The sequence below is a fragment of the Drosophila eugracilis genome, unplaced genomic scaffold (assembly GCF_018153835.1).
Source record: "Drosophila eugracilis isolate 14026-0451.02 unplaced genomic scaffold, ASM1815383v1 contig_2088, whole genome shotgun sequence".
Classification (NCBI taxonomy): Eukaryota; Metazoa; Arthropoda; class Insecta; order Diptera; family Drosophilidae; genus Drosophila; species Drosophila eugracilis.
In genome coordinates, this window is record NW_024572964.1 from 4227355 (window position 1) to 4249662 (window position 22308).

The window sequence follows — 22308 nt, forward strand, 5'->3', positions numbered from 1 at the left end:
CTTTATCAGTTGTTTGCCAACCCGATTCCTGCTTTAACAGCTTAAAGCAGTGCATAACCGCTTGAACTGCTTTGAAAAGCGTTTGAAACGATGACCGCGCTTTTTAAAATAACGGGAAAAAAGGTTTGTCATACTAATAATTAATGTTTTAACATTAATTATTAGTATGACAAACCTTTTTTCCCGTTATTCCCGTTATTGTTTTTAAAATATCCTAACTAAAAAATATATAAGCTTTTAAAAATTTTAAACATTACTAAAGCTTAAAGTGTAGAGATAAGAAGGGAGTAGATTAAAGCCCATGTTGAGCACATATTATACTCTTTCTTTTGAATTGCAATTATGAAGGAATTAACTTATAAGTGGAATTGATAAGCCTGGCTTCTGGTGTGTATATTTATATAAGAGATTTCCGGCCTGTTGATTATTAGTCTGTCTGAATTTTTCAGCGCGATCAAACCATGTCGCACTACTATACTTTAAAAGTAATTCTTCTGGGATGTATTTTATACAGCGTTTCTGGCCAAATTTTGAATAAGGTAAGTTACTTGCACTGCAATTGTATTTATATTTATATTTTAACCTTTTTTTTAATCTGACAAGCTTTTCGAAAGTTCTGAAAGTGAACTCAATCATCTTTGCGGGGAGAGCAATCCAAATGGCTTGGAGAGCAATGCGAAAGTAACCGAGGATCGCTCGAAAGTTGGCCAATATCCCTGGACGATTGCCCTGCTCAACAAGGGGATATTCATTGGAGGTGGTTCTCTGATCTCTCCAGATGTAGTCCTAACAGCTGCTCATTTGGTTGTCAATAAAAACGTGGCTGATATTTCGGTCAGAGCCGGTGAATGGAACATGGCGTCCGTTACCGAGGAATTCGGGCATGAGGATCGCCAGGTGGACAATATTACGGTACATGAGGAGTTTTCATTTCAGTCAGGAAGCAACAACATAGCCCTTCTATTCCTTAAGACCCCTTTCAAGTTGAAAAGCAACATCCGAACCATATGTTTGCCCTGCCGTGAAACGTCCTTCGACCAAAAACGCTGTTTCGTGACCGGATGGGGAAAGTTGGCTTTCGAGGATAAGAATTTCTTGAATATCCCAAAGAAAATCGATTTACCTTTGGTCAGCAAAGAAGCATGCCAGGATATGTTGAGGAAAACAACATTGGGAGCTCAGTATGAGCTGCACTCTAGTTTAATGTGCGCCGGCGGTGAGAAGGGCAAGGATGCCTGCCTAGGTGACGGAGGATCTGCCTTATTTTGCCCAATGGAAAGCGATCCACAGCGTTACGAACAGATCGGCATCGTTAACTGGGGCATTGGTTGTGGCGAGGAAAACGTTCCGGCTACGTACACAAATGTGGAAATGTTCCGAGATTGGATTGATCGCCAGCTGGCCAGAGACATGATAGGTGTTCCGCTGGCTGCGAAAATACCTTTACAATTTAAAAGGGAAAACCCAATTGTATAACTTTTCGAAGTGCGATATGTAAAAAATAAATGCATTAATTTTTAGTGGGCATATAAGAAACGACTTTTAACGACATTAAAGAACATCGAAATGAGCTTTACAATAATCACCTTTTCTTAATCAAAAGATTTAAACTCCTATCTATGTTAATTTGTTTATTCTTCGCATAGTATTAAATCCAACGAAATCGTTAAATAGAGAACAGCAAACATAAACTGGACGTGTTCATTGCATTATAGGTAAATATATTAAAATTAAGGTATAGCGTTAATTGCTTTCGTGTACAAATATTTAACAAAGTCATGAGTATAAATTTCAACTAATCTTACAGAGAAACAAGGAAGATACATTGTGCTCGGCGCCTTGGGCGTCATTAGTTAATTAGTTTCGATCTTCTCGAGTTAAGTACAAAAGAAGGCTAGTTTTTATTTATTTTTTTTGTTTTTGTGGTCGGTGCTCGATTGGGTATCAACTGAACAGGATCTGGGATCAGTAGGTTAAAATCAATCTAAGCATTAATTATTCGTCGATTATCTCCTACGTTACTGATTCCGTTAGCAAAGTTCGTTACATGACAAAATGCTTACAAAAGTTGCTAGTTACACTATGACAGTTTACAATTGGCAAGTATGAATCGTTATCCTCGTTAAGTATCTTGATTTGTTTCCATTTTTGTTTGTTGCTTAGACGTTAGTATAATATCAGCTTTCCACATTCTCTTCCGTTGCAGCCTTTCCTGTTTTTGTCTTTTAAGTGTTTTTCTTTTTTTATTTTGCTGGTCATTTGTGTGTGCAACTCCCCGCAAGGCGTTGGATTAGCTAATCGACATGCGATTAGAGAGTCGTCTTCATCATTCGCCTGCCATCTCATCGATGCGACATCGCACGGCGTGTTCGAGCACCTCCAGACTGGCATAGTCCAATTCCTTCACCAAGCAGAGAGTGGCGGACAGGAGATTCGAGCTCTGTGGAAGAGGGATATGATTTAGTCATTGATCAAGCTTATCGATGGTGCGTCACATTCCATACTCACCCTGTTTACGGGCCTGCGATGGTAGCCCGAATAGTGATTCATCACAGAGGCCGACAAAGTCGTGGTCGAGTCACTATATCTACCCTCAGGTCGTCTGGAATAGGATTACGTAAATTAGTTTAAAGTATTTAATAATGCAATTAAGACACTTAGATACTAAGTGCTAAAACTTGTTGGTAATTAACATGTAGGCTATCGGATAATGATTTCTATTAGGTAGATTGATTTAGATTCCGGTTGTAAATGGCAAAAGCTACTATCACGATGTCATTTTAAACTTAACAGGAACATATTTCTTTAAAATTTCGATCAAAAAACATGATTTATTTTAAAGCTACTTTATAGCGAATTCACGTTATCTGTTTAAAAACTCAAACACAAAAAGCGCATTTAACCCATATAAAAATGGAACCAAGTAAACATTTAAAGTAAACACGAGTGGCCTGGCCATCTGTAAAAGCAGATATGTCAGATTGTTTACCCATAATAAAATAAGTGAAAACCGCGATAACCTTATAGGCATAACCACCGGCTGACCCTGCAATGACCTCACCTCGACCTGGGCCTGTCCTCTGGATCCCATTCGCCGCCATTCTCCCGGGCACTGCCATTCCGGTAGGCCGTTGTCTCCGGGCCCGCGCTGCGTCGCTGCGGATGATGTAACTGCATTTGACTACCATAGGGATTGTGATGCACCTGGGGTGCCTGCTGGTGCTCCTCCCACTCGGTGAGGTCTGTCTGACTGTGACGATAGTGTGCTGGATAGGCCGGCCTGTCCGACTGATAGTATTCCTGTACGGGAATACCATAATTAGATAGCTTCACATTCGTTCTCAGCCAGCGATCCACGATTGCGCCTCTGGTGGGGATGACCGCGCTTACCTTCATCGAGTGCGCGGAAATGCTGGGCGGCAGCGGCGTGGGCCGCACCTCCCTGTACGCGTGCGGACTACTCTCCTGGTCGGATCCCGGCGAGCGCTGCTCGTCGAGTCCATTGGTGAGGCGTTAGTGGTGCGGTTTGCATTTTAGTTGGTTTTATGTTTTCAGTTTTGATTTTGGTTTTGGGTTTAGGTTGCAATTGGGAGCAGTGCATGGTTGGTGAGAAAGGCAGCAGATTAGAAACGTTAGATTCGAGTTGGTTGATATCCCCCAGTCCCAGTCCCCAGAGCAATCCACACATGACAAATTGTTCAGAGAGAGAAGGGGTAATGTCCCACTGGTTCAGTGGTTTTTCGGATGGGCTAGCCCTTTCTCTACACAGAGAGAAAATGTTAGTATAGAGTACTTTTAACAAAACTTTTAACTGGAGGCAAAATTTAAATAAATAAAATGATTTCCCATTATCATTCCGATCTCGTTGAATTTAAATTATTCCTAACAATCTAGTTAACTATTTTTCTCACGTGTATGAATATATAAAGAACCATTTTATGTAGTTCATTTTGGACTCTTGTTTTGGGCTTCTTCGGCAATTATAGTTGGTCCCCCAGTTCCCATCTCTGTGCTGTCGGTTCCAAAGTCAACTGACTGACTTAACCCACAAAAGCCGGCAAACAGACAATGGCCCATTGGACAGGCGGCGGTGGCGGCGGCGTAGGGTAAACGAGAGAACCTTAACCATGCCGAAGCCATCGCGTGACTATACCCCAAGTACCCATCCCTCATCCTCCTCCTCTCTCTCTCCAGTCGAGTGTGACGTGCCCACACACCCTCGAACATGGAACCTCGAAAAAATAGGGCCCCAAAAGTGGGCCCGGCAACAAGCTCAATTCTGTCATGTCGGATGCGTGGGGCTGTTATGGTGTTATTTAGTAGTTTCTGGCGGTGGTGGGGCAGTGGATCTTACATCGTATTGGTGGTAGGAGGTGCGCTGCTCTTTGGTTATGGTGTTATACATGGGCGATGGCGGATGCACGGGTTCCTGGTGGGGAAGGCCGAAACAAGATTAGTGGGGATTTTCGTTAGTTGGAAAGTGGGAGACTGATCTCAGATCTTAAATAGGTTCCAGTTTATCAAAGTTATACCTTCTTCGACAGAAACATAAGACGTTAAGCTTTAACTAATGACAAACTAATAAATCAAACTAAATTTATGTACTTTAAAAAAGTCTAAAATCAAATTATAGAAAATACAAAGTTATTTGAGTGATTTTTAAACTCCTACGGATACCCTATCTGACCTCCCATTACCTTGGTGGGCGTGGGTGGCTGTGAACCCTTCAGCGGCTGAGCCTGCTGCACCTGGCAGAGATCGCTGGCACTGTGGCTAATGCTTCCTTCGCTGCTGTTATTGACCAGCGGACTGGCCAACTGCGGCGGCTTGTTAACAAATGCAGAGTTAATGGGAAGAGGTTTAGGGAGGAAACAGAAATAGAGACCAAGATGGGCGGGGGCGAGAGTTGATTACAGAGTTCATTTACGAGGCGAGAGATTATAGCCGCTAAATCAGGGCGTATTGTGGGAAAATCCACCGAGACAATGGGAGCCATTTACCTCTTTCATGGGACTGGAGCTGCGGCGCTGCTGCTGTGATTGTTGCTGCTGCGGTTGGTGATGTTGCTGCTGGTGATACTGCTGCTGCTGCTGCTGTTGCTGCGGCGGTGAGTGTTGCGGGTAGCTGTGTTGTTGCTGCTGCGGCATTTGCTGCGGTGACGTTCGGGAAGTCTGATGCTGTTGCTGTTGCTGGTATGCATCTTCGTATACCTCATCCTCAGGAGCGGCGCCACCACCTCCTCGCAAGGCGTCGTCCAGCTCCTCCTGGGTGACCTCCACATTGTCGAGTTTCTTAAGATTGGGCAGGGCGCGTAACACGATCGCTCGATAGCTGTGATTGTGGTTAGACAGAGGTGAGACCGATCATTAGGGGCTTCTCTAGCGAACAAACCACAAACTTGCAAGATTTATAACTCAAATTTCTGTTCTTTTTTGTATTTAATTTATATTTATCAGTGAGCACGTTCCACGTTTTTTTAGGAAATCACGTTTCACTGATAACTGAATAGTGAAATAATTTAACAGGAATTGTTTTATAAACAAAGCGTTGTTTAGTCGAAGAAAGAACATAAATTAAAGACTTTATAATAACAAAAACCCTACAAAAAGGTCTACAAAAGGTTATTTTGGGAAATTATAATCGTTTAAATCTCTAAGCACAAACCCAAAAGCTGTGCTGCCTTCAAAATATTCCATTAGAGTTACTCACTTGGGTCCCGCTCGATCGCAGCAGGGATTCTCCTCCAGCCAGAGATACCTGAGGGCCGGCAGATTCTGCAGATAGGCGATCTCGTTGATGTCCGAGATGTTGTTCTTGCGCAGATACAATTCCTGCAGTTTGTTGCATTCCTCGAAAGGCGACAGAGTGCTGATCTTGTTGACACTGCAACAGGAAAATAATACTTTTAGGTTCAAGAAACTTTATTTTTAAGGGAAGACAAAGGCGCCAGCACAAACTAACTGCCATGAATCATGCTCAAAACAAGACAAAAGATTCTCCGGCATCTGCGTGCGGTCATTAGCTTGTCGGATTCTTCGCAGAATTCCCCACAAATAACAGTTAAAGAATCTCTGTATGGAGGGAAAAGCTGGTTGTCATCATTTGTCTGCGTCTAGGTCAGGTTTATACTCGTGTTCCGGGCGATTCCCCGCTTAGCACCTCGGCTCCTAACAATGCTAATTACCCTCTGAAATGGCCAATTGCCGATGGCCAAAAGCGTGCCTTGATTGGCTGCCTATCTGATTGAATAAGTAAAGAAACTACAAGATGCCACACTGAGGGAAAACTGGAGGCAAAACATAGAAGATTCTTCATGAAATTTATAGTTTTTTTTTTAGATATTTTTAGACATTATGCCTACATTCCTTCTTCCTAAAACCTCTTATTTATAAAAATCCCCCTAATAAAAAGACTACTTTATTGGTTTTTCTTCCTGTGTACAAACATTTCTATACAATACAGGGCCGGGTACGGCAGAAACAACTGTCTAAACTTAGCCAGGAAGATCGCTAAATGGCACACGAGTGCATTGCCTCAGAGAATGTCTGGTATCTGGAATTCGTGGCACCGCATTCCCTATTAATAGTCGGCCCAATAAATCAGGCCAATTGGGAGTAAGTAGGGCCAAGAAAAAGTGTCCCGCCTTAAATATGCATAATCAATGTCTTTTCCCTCGAAGAGTCAAGGTTAAACAGCACTTGAGTGCTGGCAAGTGGAAAGACCATTGATAGGTCTGTGGAAATAAAAAGAAAAGTGCTAGCAGCACGCAAGGCAAATCAATATGCACAGTCATAACGCAGGCGAAATGGAAATGAAAATGGTAATGAGCAAGGGGTGAAAATACCTCCTAGGAAATGGAGACTACGCCAACGCACTTTACCTGAGGCAAACTGATTTATGGCTCATTTATTGGCTATACCACTCCAGGCAGGCCTAGCCCAACAAAGTTGAGAACCCCACATAAACCCAACGAGTTGCGACTGAAAGGTTTTCGTTGTCTTATATTTAGCCAAGTTAAATAATGCAAACAGAGCAGACCTCTGTGCGAAGTTATTGCCCTCTGGCTTACAAGCTTGCCATATCAATTTGTTCATTCACTTTTGTATATAGGAAACACTTTCCATTATCTACGAGCTGATAAAGCTCTATGACAGTGGGCTAGTCCGCGATCGCGGTAATAGCTTCCTGATAACGAAAATAGAACAAACGTGTTCCAAAGAGGTTTAGTCTAGAAAGGCCTATTCAAGAGCTTCACTTCAGACTGGAGAATTTTTATCTCTTGGAGTTTAAAATAAACTTAATAATCAAGAACATGATCTCATGTCTTACCAGATCCTTTGTTATTGTTTTGACAACAGCTAACTGAAACTGAAATATCTTAAATGCCTTATAAATCTTTCTGTTTTCATTTTATTTTTATAAATATTTATTTGTCTTACCCACATTTTCAGGCAATTATGTGAGTCATCTTATTCCCAAGTCAAAAAGTAAGCCTCAAAAAACCAGATGCCAAATAAGGAGCACTTTTGCTTTTAATCAAGATTGGTTTACATGGGTTTCAAGGTGAATTTAATAAGCAATACCACCAAAATCTATTTCCTGTTCTCATATAAAAGGTCGATACATATTCTGTTTGTCTGCTAACTTTTTATGGTATGCCTGGAACTCCTACTCTTATTATTATTTCCTGTTTCAGACTTAAAATTATATGAAATCTGTGCAAAATCTGATTTCTTCTTAAGGCATGATATTTGCTAATTCAATACCAAAGATATTCAACGAACTGATAGCTACTTACCATAACCATTCCTACATTATTATTTCCTGTTTGAAACTGCAATTCTCACGGTTCTTTTCCCCCAAGTTCAATGCCAAATAGATCCAAGCCCCCTCCCTATAAGGCCACGAACACCTCCTCCGATATCTCTTTGATATGCATAATTAAACGATTCGCCAGAGTCGAGAGTTGTCAGCATATTGCCAGCAGATGACGGAGAAGTTTGGCGGGCGAATCGATTTCAACGACCTTGACAGCCAAAATGATTGTCGCCTTTTAAGGCAAAAGTGGCAGCAAAAGCCAAAGCAAAAACAGCAGCAGCAGCAGCAGCACATGCAAAGTTATCGAGCGTCATGCAAGTGCGACAAGTATGTACACACAAGTAACAAGTACGAGATGAAGTACAAGGCGAAACATACAAAAGTATCTGCCAGATACGAGTCATAACTATAGTATCTCTCTCTGCCCCCTACGCAGAAACCTACGCGACTTGGAATAGTACGCGGCCAGTTGGTATTGCCAATTTTGGAGCTCCCACGACTTTTTATTTTAGCTTATTTTCTGTAGTTTTCTGCGGCCGCAGCTTTTTGCATTAATTACGCGCTTGAGCGTGCCAAAGTATTTCTCGTATTTGAGCTTGCCTAATGATGGGGGGCGATGACATCACTTGAAAGCAAATATCTCTGCCCTTAAATATACATATGTATTTATCTTCCCGCTTTCTTGACGGCGGATACCACTTTGAATCAATCAGAGCAACGGGTCAGGAAATGATAATCAAGATGATCCTTATAAGAGATTTATTCCACGACTTGGACTTACCTCAGAGCCAAAACTTCCACGCCACGCATTCGCTTGATGATGGACACGTCGGTGAGATCACTGCCCCTGAAATAAACAGAGAATGGATGGTATTTTAATAATGATAAATGTACAGTGGAGCCCCCCCTTTAAAAGTCATCGCTCGCTCTTATCGCAGATGGGTCAAGAGTTTGGGGGAGGGCGAGCTCTCTTAGCTAGAAAAGTAGCTCAACTGCTTTTCACGCTTTTCACAAGCGTTTTTCTCGAGGGGCGCGTGTTTTTCCAGCCCAGGGAATCGTGACTCGCTCCAAAGTGGACACTTCTAAACTGGTTAGAAGATTGCCCCCGGATTTGGGTCGAGTGAAAGCAAGCGGCGCAGCAGAATTGAGCAGCAAAGTGGGCAGATCCCCCAGACCCCAGAGCCCAGAGCTCAGACCAGAGAGCTCAGATCATAGACCCATACAACAAAGATCGAAGCTTTCACTACGGCTGCACCTGCCCCGGCACGATTAGCAATAGATCACTGCACGGGCGGAAATTATATCGAAAATCGATTTAGTGAACAGTGGCGTAAAGTATGTCGATTTGAAATAATGATTGTAAATAAAGAAAAACGATAGATTAACTTATATTATAAACTCCATTCAAAGTAATATAAAAATATTGAACAAGCTTAGGAAACATTTCTTAAATATTCATAAGAAATATATTTTATAAGTTGACTAACTCTGTTTTAAGGGTTACACCAAAATAAATACATTCACAGTAAATTAAATTTTAAAAATGTTCCAGGAAGAGATTCATAAATATTTTTAGTTTTAGTCACAAACATGTTTTTACTGCTTTTAATATGTTTTAAAAAATTCTAAAAATACACAAAGTGATAAATATATTGATATATTTAAAAATGAAAACAATTACACAACTGGAATTTTTGTGGAACGATAATACCTATTCCTCTTAAAATATTCTTCTAAATAACAATGTTTATAATAAGATTCAATTTTCTATATTTATTCCTAGTATTCTGAATTAGTTACTTACCAGCAATTAAGCTTTTTAATCAGGGCCAGATCGGACTGCTTGGCCCGCGCAATCACCATTTCCTCGGTGAGTCTCGACATTGTCTGTGATTGTGATTGTAATTGTGATGGTGATGCTGTTGCTCCAACTGGTGTTCAACTGACCCGTGGCCACAGGTGTGCCACTTGCAGATTCCGGCTAAATATATATGTATATACGCCGCCGATGGTTAACCTCGTATTTAAGCCGCTTGTGAATGCCCAATTTTAGATGGCGAGAGGTGAGCAACAATGCAATGCAAACGAAAACACCAACAAGAAAAAAAACAACTACAACAACAGGTTACGCTGGCTAGGTAAATAATAATGTTGTTGTTGTAATCACTGGCGTGTCGTAGGCGTTGCCTTATTGTTGCTGCAATTTTTTTTTGTAATTACGTAGGCCTCCAGGTTTTCAAGTTCCTTTAGTTTTTGGGTTTATCAACCGCTTGACGTTGGAATCTCGTAAGATTGTTATTTCTTATATTATCTCTGTAGATCTTCAGATTTGCAAGTCCCTTTTGGTTAGGAGACTCCAAGACTGCAGTTTGTATATGGTATCTGGTGTTTTGTATCTCGTAGTTAAGCGAATCTCTTGCACGGATGACTAAGCCGCTCGGTTGTTGCGCCGCGCTTTTATTTATATTTTTATTACTATATCAACGTAACACGCCGCTTAACTATCCATCTACTAACACTATATCTTCAGCTCGCTGTCGTTTTTGCTTGTTGTTTGCCAAAAATTGTTGCTTGCATTGAGAGGTACGAGAAATTTTGGCAAATTTCACATTGTCCGGATCGATTTTTTCGCGCCCAGATGTTTCCGTTTTTGCCGTTACGGGTTTTTGGGATTATTTATTGTTACGATTCCTTAAAATGCTCAGACTATTATTAACATTTTTTGCCGACACTTTCAATTTCAAGCTGACAGTCGAATGAAAAGCTATGTTTAAACAAAATTCAGACTTTTCAGTTCCGATTTTCCGATTTTCCATGCACCACTTTTCGTATCTCTCGCTCTCTTACAGGTATGTATGTATAGGTATGTGTGCTGTTGTGTGGACCCGCGAGAGTGTATGGGTGTGTGCCAGAGCGAGACAGTAGAGACGCGCGTGTTTAACACAATACTGCACTATTATATACTACTATTAGTGTTGTTTATTCGAATACGTGCGGTCGGCTCGACGGCAAAAAACAATCTGGGGACTTTGGGGTCTTTCAGCCGTTCAACTGGAGCTTTCATTGTCTTTGTTTACGAATGCGGTGTAAAGAAGGCGAGAGGAGAGAGCGAAAAAAGAGAGAGAGCGAGAGAGCGTGGGCGGCGAACCTGTTTTGCTTTTCTTATGGGACTTCGGCTTTACATTATAGATTAATTAACTGAAATATTCATTAAATTTATTTGGTATTCTTACTGATTTACGACCGCTACTTAAAATATTAAACATTAACTAGATTGGAGTGTAACTTTTATTCTATATTAGAGATGACATTTGCTACCGATGTGACCGTCGTTCGTGATGAGACAATGTCACAACACTTTTGGTATTAAGTTTTAAAAACCATTATTTTAAAATAGAAAAGCATAATTTATAAAAATCATTTTTATGTTTTTGGCGTCAATAGGTTTTGTTTAGTGGTGGATACATATCACCATCTACAATAATTTGTATTAAGCATTTTTATAATTTCTTGAAAACACAACTTGGATTACTTTCAACATAACAATTACAGCATCTCAGAAATAAAATGGAAGTTAGCAATGGAAATAACATTTTAGTTATGTGCATTAATAGGGCTTTGAATAAATATGAACTCCCGTACTAATTCTAGTAACTAAATTAAGAGGATTCATTTATTAAATTGTTTAGTACTTTGCAATGAGTCTTTGATACTATTTTAGTACAGCTACCTTGATCTAAAGAAAACCACTGGTCACACTCCTGTGGAAATATCGATAGTTTCCAACGAACATCGATTCCATCTTTCGTGCTGATTTATTTATAAATTAATTTCTCTCTATCTCATATCGCGCTTTGTTTCGTCGCCCGCGACGTGTTGTTTTGTGAAAATTTGCATCGCATTTTTGAGCGCGTGCATTAGTGTTGGTCGGTGTGTTGATGTGCGAGGAAAGGCGACGACGCTTCGAATTGCGAGAGAGATTGCGGAGAAAACAAAACATCCCGAGCAGCAGCAACACAACCCATAAAAATCATAACCTTGGGCGTGTATTAATCGAGTGATCCGTACCGCCCTCCCCTTCGCCGACATTTCCCCCGTTATCCAGAAATACTTCTACCGATTTTGATCTGGACTACTTGCTGTATTGTTGTGTCTGTTTTTGCTGATTTCACTGGCGTTTGTGTTTCCGTGCAAACATCTGGCGAGATAAGGGCCTATATAGTTCCACCCCCCAACCGTCTCACAACGCCCCACCCCCATCCCGCGAGCCAACAACAAGAAAAAACTTGGTTGCAAAAACGGCGCTGAACGTAAGTTGGATTACGTCATCGTTCGAGGGCAATTTTAGACTCTGATTGTGCCATATATATACCCACAGTTATAGTTTTGCCTTTGGACAGAAAAGACGCCCGCGCATCCGAACTTTTAACGAGAGCGACGAGATGATTCATGTGGGTGAGAATACGTGGAACCTGCGGATCCTCATCACGGATCTGCAGGTGGAGAAGACACTGCGTGTGAAGGGGGATCAGCACATTGGAGGCGTAATGCTAAACCTCGTGGATCCGGAGTTGCCCAAGGATTGGTCCGATCATGCCTTGTGGTGGCCCGCTAAGAATGTGTGGCTGACCAGGACGCGATCTACGCTGGATCAGGCTGGAGTGCAATCCGATTCCTTTCTGCATTTTACGCCTATGCACAAAACACTGAGGGTTCAAATGCCTGATCTTCGTTATCTCGACTATCGTGTCAACTTCTCTGCCAAAACTTTTGGAGCTGTTGTGAGCCTTTGCAAGGATTTGGACATTCGCTATCCGGAGGAACTGTCGCTGTGTAAACCATTGGAACCGGAGCATCTCAAGAAGAACTTCTCCAAATTGCCGCAGCGCAAGATTCCCGTAGCTGAGGCCAATGGCGTCGCCTATTTGCAGCCAGCGGCCGACACCAACTCCTTTGTCCCGATAACAGGAGCCTATAAAGGCAGCAATGGCAGTCTTGATCACTCGCACAATGGCAATTTGCTGTGCGCTCCGGCTTCACCGTATGCCACCACTCCACGGAGGGCAGCCACTGCCCCGGGCACGCCCATCAGCTCGCCCACAGGCACATGGAAGCACAACTCCACTGGCTACGCTAGCTACGATTCCAACTCTAGTTTTGGGGACCTCCAAGAGAATTTGGCCATGTCTCCTAGATCACCCAGTCCAGATGTAAGGGCTCGCTTAATTCGACCAAAGACTCGAGTCGAGAAAGCTCGTCTCAACGTTGGATGGTTGGATTCATCGCTTTCCATCATGGAGCAGGGAGTTAGAGAGTTCGATACCCTCTGCCTGCGTTTCAAATACTTCACCTTCTTCGATCTGAACCCCAAGTACGACCAAGTCAGGATCAATCAGTTGTACGAACAGGCCAAATGGAGCATCCTCAACGAGGAACTAGATGCCACAGAGGAGGAGACCCTTATGTTTGCCGCTTTGCAGTTCCAAGTGAATCACCAGACGGATATACATCCACCAGGCATCGATTCCGGAATAGATACCTCCAGCCAGGAGACTGGCGGCGAGGACGACATTGACTCCGCTCTCAACGAGTTGCAGATCACTCTCGAAGGTCCAGGAGGTGGCAAGGATCAGGGCAACATCACCAGGATACCAGAACTATCAGACTATCTTAAATTCCTCAAGCCCCAGAGGTTCACTCTTAAAGGATACAAGCGCTACTTCTTCACCTACAGGGATCTGCATCTGCACCTGTACAAATCGCAGGAGGAGTCCAGACGGGGAGCTCCCAGCATCAGCATCAATTTAAGGGGCTGCGAGGTGACGCCCGATGTTAACCTGGCACAAGGGAAGTTTGCAATTCGATTGGAGGTTCCACCAGAGGGCAGGAATGGTCCGAATAGCGAGGTCTGGGTAAGATGCGATAATGAGGAGCAATATGCCAAGTGGATGGCCGCCTGCCGTCTGGCTGCCAAGGGCCGCTCTTTAGCCGATAGCTCCTACGACAGCGAAGTGAGCAGCATTCGCTCGCTGCTCCAGATGCAGAAACCCGCCCAGGGAGCTCCTATCGCCGTAAATCCCAGGAGTGTGGAGCCTATGGATTACCTTTCGCCAAGGATGATGCGCAAACTGTCCAGCAAAGCAGTGCAGAGGATTCTAGAGGCGCATGCCAACGTTCGCCAGCTGACCTTGATGGACGCCAAGATGAAGTACATCCAGGCCTGGCAATCTCTGCCCGATTTCGGAGTAACTCTCTTCGTAATCAAGTTTGACGGACACAAGAAGGAGGAGCTGCTGGGTGTGGCAAATAATCGCATTATGCGCATGGACCTTAACTCGGGAGATCACATCAAGACCTGGCGTTACAATACAATGAAAGCCTGGAACGTCAACTGGGGCATCAAGTGCATGATGATCCAGTTGCAGGACGAGAACATTATCTTCTCCGTCCAGTCAGCCGACTGCAAGGTTGTGCACGAGTTTATCGGCGGCTATATATTCATGTCTATGCGATCCAAGGAGAACAACCAGACGCTGAACGAGGAGATGTTCCACAAGCTGACGGGCGGTTGGTCGTAAGCGGATTACCGGAACCTAAAGGAGCGGAGTGGAGTGGAGTCTTACGAGTGCCAAGCACAAACCTCGTCGCATGTTCTACAGTTTTATCTACATATATTTACCTAAAGTGGGGTGCGTTGATTTATGGGTTGAAAGGTAATCTGCGGACTACACTAAGCAACTTTGTCTTAACACAAGTTAAAACTTTCTGAATGTCAAATAATTAACATGTTTTTTTTTCTGTTCTGGCTTTATACTTTTTAAGAACTTTGTGTCGGCATTTACCTAAAAATAATCAATTTTATGACAACCAGAACAGTTGCTAAAAATATAAGTCTTGGAATTTGTGTAATCTATATCTAGGGAAATGCTTAACTTGATTTTAAAACCGAAGTTGCTTTAAGTTGTCCAACGATCACCTCCGTTTATATCAACCCAGTCAGTCGACGCGCCCTAATCAAAAGCGTTGTGTGTATAAGTGTTAATGGAAGCGGAATTCTAGACTAATAACAATCACCACGCTGATAACGATTATGATAACGATGTTGTGCCTTCGCCAGAGCAATCTTAACCCAAAACAAGTCCAAGTCAATGTCCTGTGTTCTCTGTGTTGTCTGTTTTCTAACACAGCGTTAAAGTTATACACTACTTAAGTCCTTTTTGTACCACTCTTGTGCGGACTTGGGCGACTAACCCGCAGTTTTATATATTGTATATTTATTAAACAAATTAATAAGCAGAATAAATTATTTTATATGTTTTTAATGATCGTAAACGGCGGCTATTTGTTTATTTGTCGTTTGCATTCCAATGGCAGCTGGTAACCCAAGCCCAAAGGGATTACTCATCCGATTTTATTGAGGTCTGTTGGCTTCTGAGGGGCGTTGATGCAAGAATCGGCCGTTTAATATAAAGCACGGGTATTGTTATTAATAACAGCGAACTCAATTGGATTGATAAGCACCAGTCGTCGTCGTTGACTGTGGATTCCAGATTATAGGAAGCTCTCCGGGCTATACCGTTGATTGATGAACACGTCCCAGAGTTATGTGCCCCAGATCGGGGCAACTTCTCACGCGCAGCCAAGCAAATTCTTTAATTCAATTTAATTTGATTTAAAGGGGTGGCTCTTGAGAAGGAGAAATGCCGGATATGAATAAGGAATGACAAATAAATTATCACTCAAATATTTGTTTTTAGAATCCTTCTCACTTATATGTCTTATCGTAAGTTTTGTAAAAAATTACGAATGCATTTTTAAAGTAGCTTCCCATTTGGTAAAGTTAAACCAATTCAATTCTATCTATTCTGTTCAGATTCATCAGAATCATCACTATAACGTAAATATTCACTTTTAAAAATACTTTAATGACTATTACTTTTAAAATGAAAAATACGACTTCAAAGAAGGAGTGATTAATGGCAATTCGGCCAAACCAAACTCATATTTTTCGAAAATTTACTTGTCGTTTAATAAGGATAAAAAACACAATGGGATTTTATACTGAATCACTTACTGATATAAGCAAAGTTGTTTTTAAATTTTGTTTCAAATTAAAATTGAGCTGATTAATTTATTAACAATTCTACAAATCTCTGAAATGTTACGTCAAATGACGCCAATAAAACATTTACGTTACGGTTAACGTTGCGTATTATTTAGTAACTGAATAAATTCTTATATATATGACAACTCATTTGGAAACATTTTAAAGTCCAACGGTTTAGGTAGTAAATATATTCGATAACTGAGGAAATATCGATGTTGTTAAACTTGTTGAATCATCGATAGTATTGGGTAAGTATCGACCTTTGTTCCATCTCCACTACATCAGCTGCTAGAAAAAATACCAAAAGTGTTTGGCCGTCGCGCATTTTCAATCGCAAATTAAACGCTGCTTATATCGTTTGGCTACGCTAGTCTCGGATAATTAAGTAAATTCAACAGATTTCGAAGAATTAAGTGAAGTTGAACGTGGAGAGTTACGTTTTTAAGGGCTCTTTGTTGCACCTGTAATTTGCGTTGCTGTTTTTTCGTGCATTTCAATTCGTTCACACGCACACACACACATATTCAAACGGTCGTGCAGCGAATGCGTGTGTGTGTGTGAAATTGTGCAAAAACGTGTGACGACAGAAGGGGCGGGGGAGGAGGTGGTGAATGAGGGGATTTTGCTATTGAAAGCGAATATTCATTGTTTTTGTGTGTGCACTATAAATTAATATTTAAGTGTCTGCGTCATGAGGGAGCCGCTTACCTCCCGCCATCGAGTTCAGCAGCCCAGAAGACAGCTGCTCATTTGGCGAGTGTAAACAAAGCAGCAGACACACACACACATACCAACACTCACGCACGCACTGCTTCACCTTGCGGCGACTGAGACGCCAACGCCGACTGCAACAACGCTGTACAACTCGAATATCGAATTTCACATCTTTAAGCCTGAAAATCTCCATATACCACTTCCATCTGCCGCATCATCTTTTGTCTGGCCAACCTGTTGGCTTCCAGACAGGAAGTTAGCCAATTTTCGCAAGTTTAGCCAAGTGCAGCGACAGCGCAGTCTACATCGACGGAAGCAGAAACGCTTCTCTGCCAGCGTCTCAGCTGCTGCGCAGCTGTAAACGAAACAAGCAGCTCTTAAATAATCGGTGAGTATTTCCAAAAACAAAGGAAACCCCTTTTCGAACGAACACCATCGGGAAAATGTTACAAATGTTTACCACAAAAACATTGAATGAACTAGCCTCTACTTGGAATTCGGGGTGGGATAGTTGTCACACAGTGGAACACCTATAAATCAAATTACGCTAGCCTAAGCTTAACATATTGGCTCATTTTTATATGTAGCTTTATTTTATTATTGTTCTCAATTTAGAATATGATTTTAGTATGCCTAATGGTACATGCCAGTTTAGGATTTGCAACTTTTTCGATTTAGGGAAGTACGACTGTATTTCAAATTCAATGCACAACGCATTACAAGAGTGTTCGTACCTGGGTTATTTCTGTACCTCAAAGTCACCATTTTTCGAATATCTGTTTAGCGACAGATGGTTAGTTATGGATGTTCGACTGTATCTAAATTACACAGCTGATAACCTGCTCTCAACTGGGCGTTGTTGTCTCTTTGGACATCTCTGCCTGCCTCTCGTATCCGCTAAATTCCAGTTTCCGCCCGAATAATTACTGAAACTGTCGCCGCAAAGTGTAATTTCTATTATTTGCTAGTTAACAATAGACATTAGCAGCCTGTCTTTCTTTCTTTCTCTTTTTTTTTTTTTTTACACCCAGGGATTCTTATGGGGCCTGCATATCGGTTTCGTTTTGAGTCTCCCTCCATCTGCTCACCTTTTATCGCGGTCTATAAATAAACACCACTTTAGCACGCGCCAGAGTTCAAGCTGCTTTTTTCTGAGATCCCGAATTCCCCCCATCGTTTCCCCTTTTTATATCACTTCCGGATGATGAGGGTTCATAGGGTGACGCAACGCCATTACGCGGATTCCCAAGAAAACGTGACGTCATGTGGGGACATATTCGCACAAATCCACTTCTGTGTGCATTGGCCCCTTGGAAAAGGCCATATAATCAACAAGTATCGTTTGAGGGTATTCTTAGAATAAAATAAATAGTTTATCGAGAAATTACATCCGCTGGCCCTTGGAATAATGATTCTGATTTTTATATAGTAATATTATTCAATCTAAATGATTTTATAGTTCTACAAAGTTGGTTTTAAATAGCTTTTTGATAAACTACACAAGTTTATAATGCTAGAAAATTGAGCTTTTCTTACATGATATTGTCTCCAAAGTCAGGATCCTACACGAACCTAAAATAAGTATCTATACATCGTACTTAAAATCAGATTCGTGAAATCACATTTACCTGATTTATCAATACTTTAGTTTCATAAATATTTTATGGCGTCAGAAATCACTGAACACATTGCTTCACCTTCTGTTGATCGCAACATACGGAATTGCTTATACTGCCCATAAATGCTACGAACTTTCGCTGTTCCCTGACCATTTTATCGCTTATTGCGGGGATTACGTAATTGCGCAACTGACCCAGTACCCTTGAATACAGTTTATTGACCGATCACTATGTGTTTGAGATTGACTTCAAGTTGATGTTTTTTGTTCTGCTGTCTTTTAGGATATGACCTCCATCTCCGCGGTGGATGGCGGTCACAGCAGTGAGACAGCCTGGCTGGAGGATCTGATGCGCGAGGTGCAGCTGGAGCAGTTCCTGGACAGGATTCGGGATGATCTGCAGGTTACGCGGCTAGCTCATTTCGACTATGTTCTGCCCGATGATCTGGAACGATGTGGCCTGGGAAAACCGGCCATTCGGCGGCTGATGGAGGCGGTGCGCAAAAAGAAGGCCCATCAATGGCGCAAGAACATCCTGTCCAAGCTGATTGGCGGTGGAAAACAACCGTCGTCCAAGAAGCAGTCCTCCGCCCGGGAATCCAATCAGGGCAATGGTACCCAATTAACCTGCCTCATCCACGAAAAGGACATCACAATGGGTCTGAAGCTGGGCGACGGATCTTTCGGCGTTGTACGAAGGGGCGAGTGGAGTGCCTCACCAACTGGCAAAGTCATCCCGGTGGCAGTAAAGGTGCTTAAATCGGATAACCTCACTCAGCCGGGCATAATCGACGACTTCTTTCGCGAGGTTCAGGCTATGCACGCCCTGGATCATCCTAATCTGGTCCGGCTTTACGGCGTGGTGCTATCCCAACCCATGATGATGATCACAGAGTTGGCGGAAAGAGGATCTCTGCTTGACACGTTGCGAAAACAGTGCCGCTACACATCGCTGACCATCATCTGGAACTGGTCGGTACAGATTGTGACTGGCATGGCCTATCTGGAACAGAAACGCTTCTTGCATCGCGATCTGGCTTGCCGAAATGTCCTGCTAGCTGCTGGGAATAAGATAAAAATCGGGGACTTTGGTCTTATGCGTGCTTTGCCACAAGAGGATGATTGCTATGTTATGTCTGAGCACAAGAAGGTGCCTTTTCCCTGGTGCGCTCCGGAATCGTTGCGCTTCCGTCAGTTCTCGCACGCCTCGGATACATGGATGTTTGGTGTGACTCTGTGGGAGATGTTTAGCTTTGGCGAGGATCCTTGGGTGGGGCTAAATGGCTCACAGATTCTGCGAAAGATCGATCGTGAGGGCGAGCGCCTGCATCAGCCGGATGCCTGTCCTCCGGACGTATACGCAATGATGTTGCAATGCTGGGATAAAACGCCAGCAGAGCGACCCACTTTTGCTGCTCTCAAGTAGGTTCCAAGCTTTGTTTCTTAAATTGTCTTTTGCTAATCTATATCCATGCTTTACAGAGAGTATTTGGCCAGTATGTCACCGCCAGTGATGCGTGCCTCCCGAAGTCATCACGAGTCCAAAGGACTCCAGATAGAGCCAGGCGACACAATTGCTATTATAGATGGTCGTCACGAACTGAAGTTGATTAAAGGCCAGAATCAGCGTACTTTTGACATTGGAATCTTTCCCAGGAGTTTGCTGGAACAGCGAAAAGTGGGTGCAGCCGGAGATGTAGCGATGCGGAGCAGCATGGGCAATGGCTCTTCATCCTCGCCATTCGGCTTTTGTTGGGGTGGAGCGGCTGCCATGGCTAATGGAGATGATCGGCAGAAAAAGTGCTCCTCCATGACAACCCAGGCCCACGCCAAAGAACGCAAGTCAACGTCAAGCAAGCAGTTTGCCTACAATAAACTGGTCAACGAGGCGGCAGCAGCGGCGGGTCTCCATCGTCGCAATGCAGTGAAGCATAAGGGTGCCGTGGTGGGTCCTCAACGTCCTCCACCGCCGCAGTTCCAACAGGAAGGAATACTCATCGACATTTCGCCCGACATGCGACCTTTGTCGGGAAGTGGAGGCGGAGCAGCTGAAGGATCAGCAGAAAGTTCATCACTGCAGGCGGACAGCTCTTTTTGCCTTTTGGACGCACCTATAGACGTACCCACTTATGCCGAGTCCAGTGGATCGGGGGAACTAAACGTTTCACCTACATACTATAATGAGCAACCACAATTTGACTTCGATCCAGCCAATATGACAGCCTCACCTGGGCGCCTACAACCGCCGCCGTACCAGATGCCACCCACTTACTCTAATACTATGGAGTTTGTCCAAAAACGAGATCTTCAACAACAAAAATTAGTGACGCCTGTGAGGGAGCGAGATCCCTTCGACACCACCAATCTGGAAACGGCTGTGGCAATCTACTCGAATTTCAACCAATCCCTAGAGGCAGCTCCCCCTCCAGCCCCCGTTTATAACAGTCCTTCGGTCAGAAAGAGCCTTTTCGGTGGATCCAACTCGAATAAAGAAAACATACCGGCCCTGGAATCAGCGGCTATGCAGCTTAATCTAAGTAATCTCGCTATGGAGCGACATGACACCATCAGTATACAACATGTGGATCCTGTTCCTGCCCCTCCCGCTGATGGAGTGCTGCTAGACAAATCCTTCATTGCTGAATTGGAAAAGGACATGTACAGCAACGGCCAGAACCGGACGCAGGAGGAATACCAGCGTAATTCTACGCAGATGTATGCCACCAAGGACATGGTTTACAAACAGAATCTCACGCCACTAAAAAACGGAGCTGGTTCAGCCCACTCAAATCATTCCAGTCCCTCGTCGACCGCTTCGCCCAAGCAGAACAATGTGGAGGCAGCAGGCAACCGCAGCAGCACCAATCTAAGTGTGGTGAATCGCATTTGGTACGAGCAGGAGGCCTCCACGCCGTCCGAGTATTATGCACAGCCGCCGCCAGAGCACCCAGATGAGCAGATCTACCAAAATCATCATCAGCAGCAGCAGGAATCGAACCATTCATTTGTGGCTATATCGAATCGGATAGTGGCACCTAAAACCAATGTGTACTCCTCCTCGGCCGCCCTTTATGATGCAGTGGCCGCCAGTACGGCGGGCTCTACATACTACGGTCAAGTGCCGAATAGCGGTGGAGGTGTTCGATACGACGAAGTGACACAGGATGACTACTTGCGGCCAACTCGACCTGCTCCACTGGCGCCACCTCCTCTTTCCGCTCAACAGATCCAACGAAGGATGGATAAGATGCGGCTTCAGCAACAACAGGAGCTGGAGGGAGCCCACCAGCTTTATGCCCCTGTTCCATCAGATTACGGACGCGAACAGGAGAAACTGCAGCAGCTAATGCAGGAGCTGGGTAGCTCCGCTGTGGAACAGGATGTACGTAATGCCTTGCGAGCGGCTAGCGGGGATGTACCCCTCGCTATGAGGCACTACAAGATCGACCAACTGGCGAGGTTGGGAGTGGCTGGTCGGCCACAATGTGAACAGGCTCTGCAACAGACCAACTGGAGCTTAGAAGTGGCAGCTGAATTTTTACTGCAGTCCACAAATGCAGGATAAACTCACAAAATAACAACCATGTACAATGGCCTCGAATGTAATTGCTTTAGTTTTACTTGCTGAATATTTCTCTATGATTAGCTAACGATGTCTCGAATCTTTATCAGAATACTCCTAAGTGTAGTGCACGAATGCAAACACACATTGTCAACGACTGTACAATACGTTCTATTTTATATAAGCGATCGTATAAAATTATTTTATAATTGTTATTCGATGTCTGCATATTTCAGATGCCCCGAAATTTTCATTTACAATTGAAATCGAGTTGTTTTAGATAAGGTCACGGTTCGACCGGTTCAGGTCATAAATGTCAACGCATGCAACAATTAATTTGTGTTGAAATCAAATAAATGATATGTAATTGTTACAAAACAATGTGTTCTTTTGAATTTAGCGCCATCTGGGGGGCTAGAAATATACTGCAGAAATATACTTTACTGGTAAACGGAAAAATACCAAACTTCATAAGCTATACTTTTCCAT

General features: G+C 43.2%; 4 protein-coding genes across 8 annotated transcripts; 3 read left to right on the top strand and 1 right to left on the bottom strand.

The window, feature by feature from the left end:
• The first annotated feature begins 446 nt into the window (after positions 1-446).
• Positions 447-1532, top strand: LOC108108070 (phenoloxidase-activating factor 2). Its single transcript, XM_017215950.2, has 2 exons — positions 447-539; positions 604-1532. Exons 1-2 carry the CDS (start codon positions 462-464, stop codon positions 1474-1476), a joined length of 951 nt encoding a protein of 316 aa, XP_017071439.1. The 5' UTR covers positions 447-461; the 3' UTR covers positions 1477-1532.
• An 84-nt stretch (positions 1533-1616) lies between these two features.
• LOC108108068 (general transcriptional corepressor trfA) lies at positions 1617-11067 on the bottom strand. Of its 5 annotated transcripts, XM_017215946.2 has the most exons (11): positions 11052-11067; positions 9623-10509; positions 8600-8665; positions 5710-5883; positions 5001-5331; positions 4698-4826; positions 4355-4429; positions 3391-3486; positions 3062-3300; positions 2509-2602; positions 1617-2440 (listed from the first exon to the last, which is right to left on the bottom strand). In XM_017215946.2, exons 2-11 carry the CDS (start codon positions 9700-9702, stop codon positions 2327-2329), a joined length of 1398 nt encoding a protein of 465 aa, XP_017071435.1. In that variant the 5' UTR covers positions 9703-10509; positions 11052-11067; the 3' UTR covers positions 1617-2326. The 5 variants fall into 5 exon arrangements, with proteins under 5 accessions (XP_017071435.1, XP_017071434.1, XP_017071436.1 ...); XM_017215945.2 differs by lacking the exon at positions 11052-11067 and having other exon boundaries at positions 9623-10958; XM_017215947.2 differs by lacking the exons at positions 4698-4826; positions 11052-11067 and having other exon boundaries at positions 9623-10953.
• A 546-nt stretch (positions 11068-11613) lies between these two features.
• On the top strand, positions 11614-15121 carry LOC108108089 (unc-112-related protein). Its single transcript, XM_017215980.2, has 2 exons — positions 11614-12128; positions 12197-15121. The coding sequence occupies exon 2, from the start codon at positions 12261-12263 to the stop codon at positions 14394-14396; it is 2136 nt and encodes a 711-aa protein (XP_017071469.1). The 5' UTR covers positions 11614-12128; positions 12197-12260; the 3' UTR covers positions 14397-15121.
• A 1101-nt stretch (positions 15122-16222) lies between these two features.
• On the top strand, positions 16223-22192 carry LOC108108083 (serine/threonine-protein kinase par-1). Its single transcript, XM_017215969.2, has 3 exons — positions 16223-17027; positions 18541-19679; positions 19740-22192. The coding sequence occupies exons 2-3, from the start codon at positions 18544-18546 to the stop codon at positions 21820-21822; spliced, it is 3219 nt and encodes a 1072-aa protein (XP_017071458.1). The 5' UTR covers positions 16223-17027; positions 18541-18543; the 3' UTR covers positions 21823-22192.
• The last annotated feature ends 116 nt before the right edge of the window (positions 22193-22308 follow it).

Coding starts and splice junctions, on each gene's coding strand:
- LOC108108070 (XM_017215950.2), top strand. CDS start 462: ATGTCGCACTACTATACTTTAAAAGTAATTCTTCTGGGATGTATTTTA. Junction 540..603: donor CTGGCCAAATTTTGAATAAG/GTAAGTTACTTG, acceptor TAATCTGACAAG/CTTTTCGAAAGTTCTGAAAG.
- LOC108108068 (XM_017215946.2), bottom strand. CDS start 9,702: ATGTCGAGACTCACCGAGGAAATGGTGATTGCGCGGGCCAAGCAGTCC. Junction 4,430..4,697: donor AGCCACCCACGCCCACCAAG/GTAATGGGAGGT, acceptor CTTCCCCACCAG/GAACCCGTGCATCCGCCATC. Junction 3,487..4,354: donor CCTCCTACCACCAATACGAT/GTAAGATCCACT, acceptor CTCGACGAGCAG/CGCTCGCCGGGATCCGACCA.
- LOC108108089 (XM_017215980.2), top strand. CDS start 12,261: ATGATTCATGTGGGTGAGAATACGTGGAACCTGCGGATCCTCATCACG.
- LOC108108083 (XM_017215969.2), top strand. CDS start 18,544: ATGACCTCCATCTCCGCGGTGGATGGCGGTCACAGCAGTGAGACAGCC. Junction 19,680..19,739: donor CCCACTTTTGCTGCTCTCAA/GTAGGTTCCAAG, acceptor CATGCTTTACAG/AGAGTATTTGGCCAGTATGT.